The sequence below is a fragment of the Haliotis rubra genome, unplaced genomic scaffold (assembly GCF_003918875.1).
Source record: "Haliotis rubra isolate DU_JTF1 unplaced genomic scaffold, ASM391887v1 Scf1242, whole genome shotgun sequence".
NCBI lineage: Eukaryota > Metazoa > Mollusca > Gastropoda > Lepetellida > Haliotidae > Haliotis > Haliotis rubra.
The window spans coordinates 25,232-38,704 of record NW_025765162.1 but is presented as its reverse complement, the minus strand read 5'-3'; the positions used below and the strand labels follow the sequence as shown (position 1 = coordinate 38,704).

Genomic DNA, 13,473 nt, shown 5'->3' with positions numbered 1-13,473 from the left:
ACTTTATTATGTACAGACCGCCGCAACATTGCTGGAATATAACTAAGTGCAACAAACAAACAAACAAACAAACAAACAAACACACTTTGACAGTGTAATTACAGTTTTCCAAGACATGTTTGAGAAAATATTGTGTCCTAATTCTGATAAGAGAATTGTAATTATAAAATAGGTGTTACATTATGAAGTAAGGTACTGAATATGGGAGGCAACTCTAGTAGGCTTAAGAATGAACCTTACCACATCAAGAGTTACCTCCCCTGGTGTAGCAGGCGGCTTCCTTTGTTGACAAGGCAGATTTGACAACAGAAGAGAAAGGAAGGCTGGTTCCAGATGATTTTGAAAGGGGTGTAATGCAAATGAGTTAGCTGGTAGACATAAAAGTCCTCTGTCTACAGCATAAAGAACTTTAAAGAATATTGAGTCAGGAGTTGGGATTGAGCACAAGACAGGGGCAGCGAGGCCAAGGAAGTTCAGTTGTACCGATTGCCGGCGATTTGGTCAGATTGGGAGTAAAGGAAAATTGAAAAAAATGTTGAGTATATCAGAATTGGTATCATCAATAGAGGCATGTAATGAAACCCATAGACAATAATTACAAAGACTTAACTGTGTGAAAAAACGCGGAATCCCCTACCCATGGATGAAAGATGCACAAAAAGGAAGGCGTTTAAACGGAAGGCTCACGAAAATAAAGATAAGGACAATGTTTTCCTTTCTGATGAAAGTTCTGCCTGGCTTTTTCCGAACTCTGTGAAAATGTAAACAAAACATACCGTGAAACCAATCTACCACCGCCGAAAATATAGCCCAAAATTTCACATGTGGGGTGGGATATCATCACGTGAAGTGACGCCGTTGTGTATTTTCACTGGAAATTTGACGAAGGAACGAAGGAACAATCTTCAATGGTCACCTCCTTCCAACAGCCCGAAGACTGAATGAATATAATTGGATTTTCCAGCACGATAACGCCCCAAGACACACTGCAGGCTACACAAAACAGTGGTTGTCTGACGAAAATGTTCGAGTTTAAGATTGGCCCTGCTACAGCCAAGATTTTAACCTTATTGAGATGTCGGGAATGACGAAGGACAGAATAAACCAAAAAGGACTTAGAAATATTATTAAGGATATGAAAGAAAGAAGGGGTCGAATATTGGGATGTCACACGATTTCCGACAAATTTTTATCGGTAGTGTACCTAGGCACATTCAGTCGCGTATTGCATGGCAAGGAGGTCTCACAAAGTACTGAAAAGACACTTACACTGTAAGAGAATCATATCTCAACACATTCATTTCAGTAGACCTTCTATAGTTTATACACATGTATCACATATTTTTGTAAACAATTTTGTCACTAATTTCTGGGAATGCTATAGGAAATGCTGCAGAAAATACGTACCTGTTGACGGTGACGTACACGTCCCCTGTGTGTTATCGTTCCTGATGATTCCATATTCATGTGGGACACTCGCTCCACGTTGCAATGTTGTATAGGGCCGTTCATAAAGCACTTCTGCGAAATAACAGTTTATATCGACACCCTTGTACTGTATTTGATAAATAACTACTGAGCAAAAGCTGTATAATATGTATTAGTTATTTATTTCGAATGAAGTACATTTTATAGCAAGATCAGCTTATCATAATAGGGCCACATGTATGGTGCTGAATTCCACAGAGCACGGGCATGCTCTAAGCGCTTAAAACGTAATGGACATTATTACTTCGGATAGCCCTGTGAGGAGCCATGACTTATCCAGCTGGGTACGCAATAACTGCTGCGTTAACAGATGTAATTTGGAACAAACTCGCATGCCTAAGGTGAGACCAAATGTGGCACGTGTGTTTTGTTGTTGGTCAGGACTGAAGTGCATGCCCGAAGCGTTAACACATTATTACCCGGTTAATGCTAACAGACATATGACTTGTCCCATAGGGTGTCCATTCTCTGCTGGTTGAACAGAGGCAATTTATGAACACATTTATATGACTAGGGAGAGAGACGTGTGTTACGTGTGCTTCGTTGTGGGACAGGACAGAAACCCTAGAAAGTCTCAGAAGTCAATCTGCCAAACACAGTCATCCATCCAAGGAGTCTCCGTGACCAACGTTGCTTAACTGATTTGGGACTTGAGCTCTTTGCACACGGCCATACACCGCCATTATCATAAAACCTTTCGTTATCACACACATGACCTGATAAATACTCTCAGTAAAGTGTAAGCATTCTCCTTGAAAATGCTCAAAATTTGCTGAAAGTGTATCTTTAAACCATCTTGATTTTACTTCATGTGCGGAATGTATTGTATACTCTGAGAAAAGAAATGATGAAACATTTTTTGGCACTGAACCTTCGGGAGTCTTCCTGCTCCTTCTTTTTTTGTATATGACCACACCAATCACAGTCCCAGCGATAACCATCACGCCAAAGACGATACACACAACTAACGCTACGGTATTGTCTGAAAGAAATAACTATGATCTTCATATTTTCGAGTCAATTAATATCAAACAAGTGACCAATTTCTGGTGTGCCCCGCCTTGACAATCCTGAAATGTAGCAAAAGCAAAATGCGGCGTAAAAGAGAGAGAGCCAGCAAGGGGTTAACCACAGCTCCATTGCCAGAACCTGCAGCTGCACCAGAGCATCTGTCATAAGACAGACTGACAATACGTCAGACAGGCCTAGGCGTGGTCGACCACGTGTGACAACGCCCGGTGATGATCGCCACATCCAGACAATTCATCTGAGAAATCGATATGGCGACGTCAAGAGCAGCGACGGCAATAGGACACCGTATCAGTGGACAAACGATGTACCGGCGACTAAAAAAACATGTTATTACTCTCTCGTGGAAGATACCGTAGTGTAATATTTTTACGTCAATATTACACTAATGTAATACTGCTAGACGTATGACGTTATAATGTTTACAGTTATGACGTCACAATTCTAATACCTCTGTCACAGTGTATTAGGCCTTGCTTGACATGCAGAAAGCTCAGAGTCATCACACTCTAAGCAGTTTCTATCAATTTATGTTTGAAAGTAATAAACAGAATACTAAACTCGCTTCCGTGAAATACCATTTTTTATTAAACACGTGAAAGATTTAGTATCAAACTCGCTTTCTCTCGTTTGATACCAAATCATTAACTCGTTTAATTAAAATAGTATTACACAGAAGGTTGTTTAGTATCCTCTATTTATTCGAGCACGTCGAACCTACGGCGGAGTGCATCTGACTCAAAACGAGACTTGTGGTTATTCTCGAAGATACGGGAATGACGTTTTGCGACCAGTGGTGTTACCACGTGGTATTGTCTACCAACACGATAACGCAAGACTCATACAACATGACTGACAGCCTGCATAACGCTAACATCGTTGTTTTGTCGTGGACAGCGTGTTCTCCCGACATGAATCCGAAAGAGCACTTATACCTAGATCGACAAATGAGAAGACTACCAGCGCCACCTGTCTACGCTCAAAAACTGGAACAATTTGTCCTACATGAATGGCAACGGCACACCTAACGTCATTCATCATCTTACGTCATCAATGTGTTTTAGCATGTATTGAAGCCAATGGTCGTCACACTCACTATTGATTCAACATTTGATGATATTTTGCAGAAAAACCCACCTTGTTGATTTGTGTAAAAGTTCAGACTATGATACCACGTGTCTTTCACTGTCAGTCACACGGTTCTTTCGACCTTGTATAAAATGAAATTGTGTACATTTGCTGTAGTATTGAATGCTTGAAACTTTCTTTTCAAATTTGGTCAAACACACTGTATACTTTCCTTTGAGCACTAGTTTATGTGACATCATTTATAGAAACCACTCAGATAAATAAATTATATCAATAAAAATTTGAAAATGTCGACGCCAGAGAATAACCAGTCTCTATTTTTTCCTATTGGATGGAATGATTGAGAGAAAGATGTCGTAAGAATTGAAATACAATCATGTAAGCATGTAAATAACACAAGCAATGTATTGCATCATGAAGCTGAATCTGAGGTCCAACATTTTTGTTTGGATAGAGATTCCAACGCATACTGAATATAGCATAACGAGATAAAATAAAATCTAACCAAAATATTACCAAGCTCGTGCAAAGATGTAAAACTTCTTCTAATTAACAATTAAGATGTGACCACAAACAGGTCACAGCCCATCACACGATAGAGTCACAGTCATAGCACATCACATGATTGACAACAGCATAGTCATAGCACATCACATGACAGAGGTGTAATTACAGCACATCATATGATACATATTATGTCACATGACAGAAGTATATCGTCACAGCACATCACATGACAGACCTGACATGAAGAGACATGGCAGACATGTGACTACTACAGTTAACAGGTCAACATACCTGGAGGTTCTGGTTTAACAGCGTCAGTACTTCCAGGAGAAGGTCTTTGTGTACTCGTAGCGGTTGTAGTGTGAGGGGATGTGGTTGTAGCAACTGCAGATGTTGGTGAAGAGAGAGACAGAGAGAGAGGAATACATGCATTAGTTCAGTCACAGTATGATCATGCTCGTGCAAAGATATATATGTAATTCCTACAACAACTTCAGATATATCTGCCATATCAGTGCCTTATTCATCTTGCTATTTAGCACTTTAAAGCCGCAGCTCTAACACTGGGAGGCTGCTACAATCTCATGTGCATTTGTAAACATAATAACTGATTTACTTACTTCAGCAAGTAATAAACTTCAAAATATGATTACATGACATGTTTGGTATTCGTGGCTCAAAGCTCCTGATCCTGACTATTACAATTGACCACAATACAAGCAAGATACATACACAGCAGTATTAACGATGAGTAACTGGATATACAGTTTCAGACGTCTACAATGGTGTGGAAACAAAAACTTTCAAAAGGTTTCTGTCATATACTGAAACGTTCCACGGCCTTCTCCACCCGTGGCACATTTGTCTGTGTAATTAGTAGGAATATCACTTTGTAAAGAATAATCAGGATCTTCAAGAATGTTTCCTTGGGTATTTGCTTTAGATCCGATAGCATCAAATATACTGAGTCAAAAAAGACACTTCACAAAATGTAATTTGAAAAATAATGAATAATTTTTTTCTGATGATACATCTATGTATCCGAAATGGGATCCCTATCTTTCGACTCTAGAAAAACGTTAGCAAAACCCAGTTCTAACGGTACTTGAAATGCCACGATTGTCAAATGTGCAACGTGAACGTGCCGTTGGCATGTTGCAAGCGGGAAGATCAGTTATTGACGTCGCACGAGCAATGGGATGCCCAACCTCACAGCTGCTGCTTACCGCGACCAGGTGCTCACCCCTGAACTCGTTCCTTTCATGGCGGCTCATGGCCCAGGTCTACAGTTCCAGCATGATAATGCTCGGCCGCATACCGCGATGTTGACACGAAATTTCCTTCAAAACGCTGGAATCAACGTCATGGACTGGCCATCCAATAGAGCACGTTTGGGATGCACTTGGGAGAAGGCTTCGTGGTCTCAGGAACCAACCTCAGAATTTGCAGGAACTTGGCGCTGCCTTGCAAGAGCAATGGCGCAGAATCCCCAACCACGTGTTCACAAGCATCAGGCAGTCGATGAGGAGACGGTGTTTGGCAGTGGTGAATGCGCGGGGCGGCCATACACGATATTGAACTGAGAAATTTCGCATTTTTATTCTTGTGACTTGACATTCTGTATACCCATATTTTGGAACGGCGGTGTAGCCTAATGGAACTGATTATGACACTGTCAGTGTATCGAGTACATCACACAGATCTCAGCAATGAAATAATAACAATTTAACCATCTTACCATCTCTTGTTCTTTTATAGTGCCCTGAAGAAAGAATGTGAAGTTTCTTTTTTGACTCAGTATATATAAGAAAACCAGTAGTCTTTACTCACCAACATTGATCTTGAGGGACTTTGATGCAGTGTACGTCACACCACCAACAACATTGGTGGCTAAACATGTGTATGTTCCAGACTGTTCATTTTTTAGGTGAGAAAGTCTCAATTCATCGCCAGGTAATGTGGAATTATCCTCTCCTTCTTTTTGCCAGGTGTAGGTCGCTGGTGGGTTGGTAACAGCGTTACACTTTAGGGTGACGGTGTCACCGACGGTGTGTGTGCCCCCTGATGGGTTGGAGCTGACATCGGGGACACTGTCACTGAACGTATCTGAAAGCATAAACTGCCTCAACACTTCTGGAAACACCTGTGTTATCATACAGGGACCGCTAAGGTAAACATTAAACCAAGCAGGCATGGACGACATCGATGGAGCTTAAACATTTTGGGTTTTTGCTGTTTAACGCCACTGTTAGCAATATTCAACTATATTGGCTGCAAATAACTGAGTCTGGACCAGACAATCTAGTCATCAACAGTATAAACATAGATCTTATGCAAAGACTAAATCAACCAAGTCAGCGAGCCTGACCACCCAAACCCATTAGTCGCCTCTTTCGCCTCTTGGGTTGTTGAAGACCAATCCTAATCCGGATCTTAATGGGTCACAGAGGAAAAGTCTGTCGCCTCTTTAGACAAGCATGAGTTGCTGAAGACAAATTCCTGATAGTTCAACTCTACGCAATTGAAAGTGAAAGTGTACATTCGTTTTTATTCGTTTTTAAATTAACATTCACATGACGAAGTCTTATCAAAAGCACGCCAGCTGGCTGGTTTCAAAAACAACAGTTAAAAAAAACATTGAACTTGTCTGGAGATCCGGAGTCACATACATTACTTGGTGAAGTATAATAAACATAAGCCCCTTCTTGATATATTTACTTACAGAAAACTGTGATGGCGTCAGTTTGATAACATGTAGAGTTGCATGTCCCGGATCCTGTAGGCTTTGTGATTGTAGAGTGGTTTGCAGCACATCGGATGATCATCCCATTGTCCAGTCTGCTGACATTCAGAGTGAGCTGACTTGTTCGTTGAAAGGTGCAAGTTCCTGAACTTGGATAGGGAGGATTTAGTCTGGCCAGACTGGTAATTTCCGTAGGGGTGTTGTCACGGTACTGGAACCACAGGAAGTCTCCGGCAGGTTTTCCAACAGCTCCCTGGCACCGGAACTCAACTTGCTGTCCTTCCGTGTAGCCAGTGCTTATTGGAGGAGACGGTGTTATGGCTGGTGTCCCCGGCTCAGCTGCAATGGAACACAAAGTATTCCCACGTATACCAAGATCACGAAGTTCTGGTAAATTGTAAAACATGTTTTATTTTGGGTTGATATAATTTTGGAACCAAGTTGCCTGATTGATGGGTTTAAACATGATTATTCCACTCACAGCGGGTTACGAATTTCGTGTAAACATGTCACTTTCGTTTTAGATGATGTGCACAGAACAAAGTTGGAGATTCACAGTGAAACGTGTTGGTGTGTTGCTGTACATTTCAGTCATGCAAACCAGATTGAAAGTTGTTCTGCTATTGTTTTAAACTTAATTAAACGTTTTCGGCCTTTGTCAGCTCGTTTCACATGCGGAGTCTGTCACGTTAGGAACGTGCAATCAACATGTTGGATGTTGGAACACGACAGTGCATTGTGGAACGACCTCTTGACGTAAAACGTTGATGACAGACGTCAATCTGGTCAACCAAGGTCTTTCATCATATCGACTGTGTTACGGAACTGTGGTCAATGGTCCCTTCAAATTGAAGATGTCATTGACAGAGCTTCAAGGATTAGAGTGAGTGGACAGGCGATTCGTAATCGGCAACATAGATGGAACCTGCACACCCGACGTCCACGTGTTGTGATTACTACAAGATTTTGTTGGTGTCAAGAGCAGCAGCGCTGGACCAATCGTGGTTGGCAACTCTAATGTTTTCAAACGAATCCAGGTTTACTCTGGACTTCCTTAAGAGGCACAACAGAGTGTAGCGTAGATGGAATGAGCGTTGTTTTCCTGTCGTTATACGGACCAATGATAGATGTGACGACTGTTGCGCTCCTGTTCGGACGTCATTTTGTTTTTAAGGATACCAACACGTGTATTTCAGTATAGAATTCAACACGACTGCCAAATACACGGTTCGAACTTTTCAACGCTGGATCAACCCAAATCACTACATCTCATGTCCTCTTTCACGATGGTGGTGCTGCGCGATATTATAATGTTTTTGTAGTGCCCATAATTAAGCCCAGGGCACAGTGATGTCAGAAACATATTCGCCCTGACTATCAAAAATGTGTCGCAGTTCAAAACGTGTATAGATCACTGATGAATCCCATTATCGTATATAATTGGCAAGAGTTACTTAAATGCGATATATATATACGAGTTTTAGTACAAACGGCATCTGAAACGGACGGTTGCAGTAATTATTCGCAACAGGGTTGAATAGATAATAGTTGGAATGGATGCAGTGACTACCTATATGTGCTTCACTTGAGTAATAAGTTAGATCGACGACACAACTACAAATATAGATCCTTTATAAATATCTCAAAATGTGTAAGATAAATATTTGTATTGTTTAACGAGTTGGTGAGTGCGTTTAGTTTAACGCCGCACTCAGAAATATTCCAGCTATATGGCGGCGTTCTGTAAATAATCGAATCTGGAACAGACAATCCAGTGATCAACATCATGAGCATCGTCCTACGCATTTGGGAACTGATGACATGTGTCAACCAAGTCAGCGAGCTCGACCACTGTTGCATAAAAGCTCATCATGAACCCAGTGGAGCAGTGTATCATTTTACCCACAGTAATTACTTAACGTTTCAAGGTGATGTTGATAAAATTCACTTACCCAGCAAAAGAAGATTCATCTCTGCTTCTTTTGAAGCAGCCGCGCCAGCAACTGATTGGTAAGCAGCAATACACTTGTAAGCTGCCTCATCCTCACAGTCAACACGATCAAATCGCACACCTGTGGAACCATTGGATAAGATGAGAGTTGTCCGATCTCTAAAAGTCTGTGTAACACTTGCATCATAGAGTGATGAGCTTGCAGATGGTCTGTAAGTTGCAATGTCTGTGAAACCTGGGTCTGTAGCTCTCTTCCTACTCATGGTTATTGAAAAAAGTATGTCCCCTGTTGCCACGACATAGTCACACTTGACAGTCACAGGGTTGGGACCTTTAGTCCCCGTCTCATCTTTTGCTGTCAGTGTTAATCCATACACATGAGAAATACCTGGAAAGAAAATGTTTGTAATTTAACTGTTATAAACACCGTGACAGTTTCCCTGCCTTTATATTGAACACTTAAAAGTGTAAAACCCAAGAAAAGGGACGAACATTCTATTTAGATTTGTACTTCAAGTAACAGCAGAACCTCATCTCTCTTTACATCTGACAGTCTCCCAAATTAGGCTGTTAATATGATAATGACTATTTATAAAGCGTATGTATCGAATCACTTGTGCGCGCTCAGTGCGCTAACTCGTTACATCCCAACCTACCTGTGAGGCACTCACTAAATAGTGGATGAACAGAGGCAGTTTTTGAACAAATTCACTTGCCTGGGGCAAGACCATATGTGTCACATGTGCTTCGTTGTGGGGCAGGACAGCTGTCCTAGAAACTACCATAAGTCTATATATAGCTGCGAAACACGGTCACCCATCCAAGGACTCTCCGCGATCAACGCTGCTTAACTTCAACTGATTTGTGATTAGGGCTCTATGCACAGGATCACACACCACCAGATGTAACCTATCCATTTACTTGTATTGGGTTAGATGACACAGTTTTGCTTCCATAATAGGAAAACACCAGTAAGTAATGTTGAAATTCCACACCTTGGGCGTAAGGACAAAAGTTTATACATAGGTTTTTCATATTCCCCAAACACCAGGTGTGTATCTTTTTTGGTACATCAGTTTAGTTGCTCATGCAGTCAAAAGACCATTTACCTGCCCTACCTTCCTCTGCTGTGATATTGTTGCATTTCTTCACTCACTCGATATCTATCACTTATATGCTATAAATTGTAGGTATAATTTATAACTGTTACAGAACAGGACAACTGGGCCAAGAAAACTCAGTATAAATGTACAAATGAAAAACTGTGTTTGACAAAAAGCTCGCACTGATTTTACACAATCATTCGTAATAACCAAACATTCAAATCTGTATACCTTTACAATTCATGTTTGAAAATAAATGTCAGGAAAACACAGGTACATTAAGCTTAAAATCATTTGATCGTGATTATTTGGACATGTATTAAGCTTGTTTTATGTACATAGAAAAAAACGAAAAAACACAAACAAAGAATAAAATAAAGAAACTAGCAAACAACAAAGGTGACGCAATCCGTTGTTACATTTCATGTGAATAAAATCAATTCCAAGACCCCCAAATAAAACACAAAACAAACAAATAACACGTATGATAATGAAAAACACGCGGTGGAGTTTTCTGTGAATACAATAAATCCTAAGACACAAACCCCCACCCCCCACCCCCCAATTTTTTTAAAAATCAATCAAAAACCACTTATGATGATGTAACAGCGTGGTGGAGTTTTGTGTTCACCTAAAACAGTTTCGTGTTTTGTGTTCACACAAAACTCCTACCCTACCCCCACACCTACCCACACACCCACACCTACCCACACACCCATGCCCGCAGGCTAATAGTATAAGAGGATATGTTAATGATTATGTTCTTCAGCGCATAATTTGACAGCACATGCGTAGCGCAGCGTTCATGCTATGTGCATTCCCGCTAATGCTGATAATATTAGTTACTTTGTATTGCGCTTTTTCATGTGCAATATCTTGCACAAAGCGGAGCAAGGGAAAGAGGTGGTGGGGCGTGGTGGTGGGGGGTGTTGGAACTTCATTAGAGGAGGAGAAGTATGGAAGTTGAAGGAGAACAAAAAAAAACCCATCAATATACTGCCGGGAGGAAGACTAGTCCTATCTATTTTAGACACTTTTGGTTATTGATACAACTGCCTACGAACAACTCAGCCTTACGTTTCACGCTAAGGTAATTGCCCGAATATCTGGACTCGACTCCACGAACCTTAGACGGGCCTCTCTGTATGACCTAAGAGAATGACCTAGCTTCTTGCCCTTCTACACTGTCAGTGAGTTACAGCAGGTCATTAGGTACAGCCGACGTACTTCCGTGTAAGACAGGCGTCAAGCTTTAACAAGTGTCTCCACTGCAGTGACTCGCCGGACTGGTTATAAAACCTGGCGACCTAGCTGGGTGTGTCATCGACTTGATAACAATCCTGCGTGTGAACATTGTCAACGAAAAAATGGGGAACATGACAAATAATTCGAGTATTATCTAAAGCGAAAATAGGTTATTTGGTATGAGGAATACGTTCTTCATCATAATCGTATACTTGGTGAATCAGAGTAGAGGTCATGGTCGCGAAAACGCAACTCGTTGTTATGTCACAATAGATAACTTACGACTGAAATAAGTCCTATCGTGAAGAGCCACCCTGTGATTGTCGCTTCCCGTGTCATGACTTCAACGATGAACAGAATTCACTACAGAACTTGAAGTCGATCTGATCCAAAAAAAGGTCTCGATTATTCATCGTTAAAACACCTGCTGACGACGTGAAGGCCACTTTGTAACTGTGCACGCCAGCGAAAATTTATATCCTGTTTGACCTGAAACAACATCAGGAAGAATAAAAACAGTACCTGTCGACAAGGATCCAATTTAGTTATGTTTTGTTTGTTGTTTAACGCCGCACTCAGCAATATTCCAGGTGAGGTATTCCCGTAAGTAGAAGTTTGTTGTTGCAGTAGTATCTCCTTGATTGTTGTGTTGGTGGTGTTATGAGGGGTTAAGTCACTGGGTGCTGTAAAAGTCTGAACTATGTTGTGAAATATGATTTGAATTTACTGAGTTCATTTACTGAGTTTAGCTCACTGAGATTATAATGATACTGATTAATGTGTTCACTCAATCAGTACCATACAGTACATTTACATGTGTTACATATTGTATAAATACTATCAAGTTTCAAGAGGTAGTATCATTTTCACAATGGCCCAGGCACAGTTACGCGAGTTTGCCGCCTGGAAAGGATGTTACATTAATTTTTCCCATTGTGTGTGGCCTCCAAACAGACTACAAGAACAACGAGGATGTCACCAAGTTCATCCGACGCTGCGCTCGTCTGCCTTTAGTTCCAGTGGCAAATGTAAGTATATTTACTGTTAAATTTACTGTTACATACAAATATTATATATTGTATCATACCATAAAAACCAAATCATTTTATTACTTTTTCTTTAAAATGTAATTATGTCATTATTATCATACCATAAAAACCAAACCATTTCATTTCTAAGTGTTACCAGGTAACTTTTTCTAACTTTTGTGTTTTTGCATTTTAGGTGGAAGATGTCTGGCTCGAAATCCTAGAAAACATCAAAGACAATAGGTGCGTGCAGGTCGCAGACTTAGATGACCACGAGCTGGGTTGAGGCTGACCACCGAGAATGTAACCACCATGACACCAACGGGCCCAGAACAAACAACACCTCTCATTCCCCTTACCCCGCCCCCTTCACACTCTACCCTTACCCTCACCCAAACACCCAAGTCCCACTTCTCTCCCCTCTCTCATTCCCCTTACCCATGCCCCCCAGACGCTCTACCCATACCTTCACCCAAATATCCCACCTCCGCTCTCATTCCCCTATCCACCCTACACACTGTCCCTACCCTCACCCAATCAGCCCCTCCTCTCCCCTCTCTCATAACCCCCCTACATACACTGCCCCTCCCCTCACCCAACCCCCTTCCCTTTCCCCATTCAAACACATGGTGATGGTACTATGATACATACATGGTGATGGGTACTATAATACACATGGTGATGTGTACTATGATACATACATGGTGATGGGTACTATGATACATACATGGTGATGGGTACTATGATACATACATGGTGATGTGTACTATGATACATATATGGTGATGGTTACTATGATACATACATGGAGATGGGTACTATGATACATACATTGTGATGGGTACTATGATACACACATGGTGATGGTTACTATGATACATACATGGAGATGGATACTATGATACCTACGTGGTGATGGGTACTATGATACACACATGGTGATGGTTACTATGATACATACATGGAGATGGGTACTATGATACCTACGTGGTGATGGGTACTATGATACATACGTGGTTATGGGTACTGTGATTTATACATGGTGATGGGTACTATGATACATACATGGTGATGGGTACAATGATACATACATGGAGATGGGTACTATGATACATACATGGTGATGGGTACAATGATACATACATGGAGATGGGTACTATAATACGCATGGTGATGTGTACTATGATACATACATGGTGATGGGTACTATGATACATACATGGTGATGGGTACTATGATACATACATGGTGATGTGTACTATGATACATATATGGTGATGGTTACTATGA

General features: G+C 41.0%; 1 protein-coding gene across 14 annotated transcripts in view; it reads right to left on the bottom strand.

Annotated features, from left to right (window-relative positions):
* The window catches only part of LOC124266263 (carcinoembryonic antigen-related cell adhesion molecule 5-like), a 50,029-nt gene that overhangs the window by 14,676 nt on the left and 21,880 nt on the right, over positions 1-13,473 (bottom strand). For 4 of the 14 annotated variants that reach the window (XR_006895700.1, XM_046701078.1, XM_046701076.1 and 1 more), the window contains exons 1-5: positions 6,836-6,976; positions 5,944-6,219; positions 4,405-4,497; positions 2,360-2,470; positions 1,408-1,521 (exon numbers count right to left, since the gene is read on the bottom strand). The exons of 2 other annotated variants lie outside the window; for them this stretch is intronic. Coding sequence is in view for 9 of the 12 variants with exons in the window: in XM_046701078.1 (XP_046557034.1) it covers positions 1,408-1,521; positions 2,360-2,470; positions 4,405-4,497; positions 5,944-6,219; positions 6,836-6,938 (697 nt within the window). In the remaining 3 variants the exon portion in view is untranslated. Of the gene's footprint in view, positions 1-1,407; positions 1,522-2,359; positions 2,471-4,404; positions 4,498-5,943; positions 6,220-6,835; positions 6,977-11,625; positions 11,645-13,473 lie in introns of those variants that run through there. 8 more of the 14 variants (XR_006895701.1, XM_046701084.1, XM_046701082.1 and 5 more) reach the window with 5 other exon arrangements.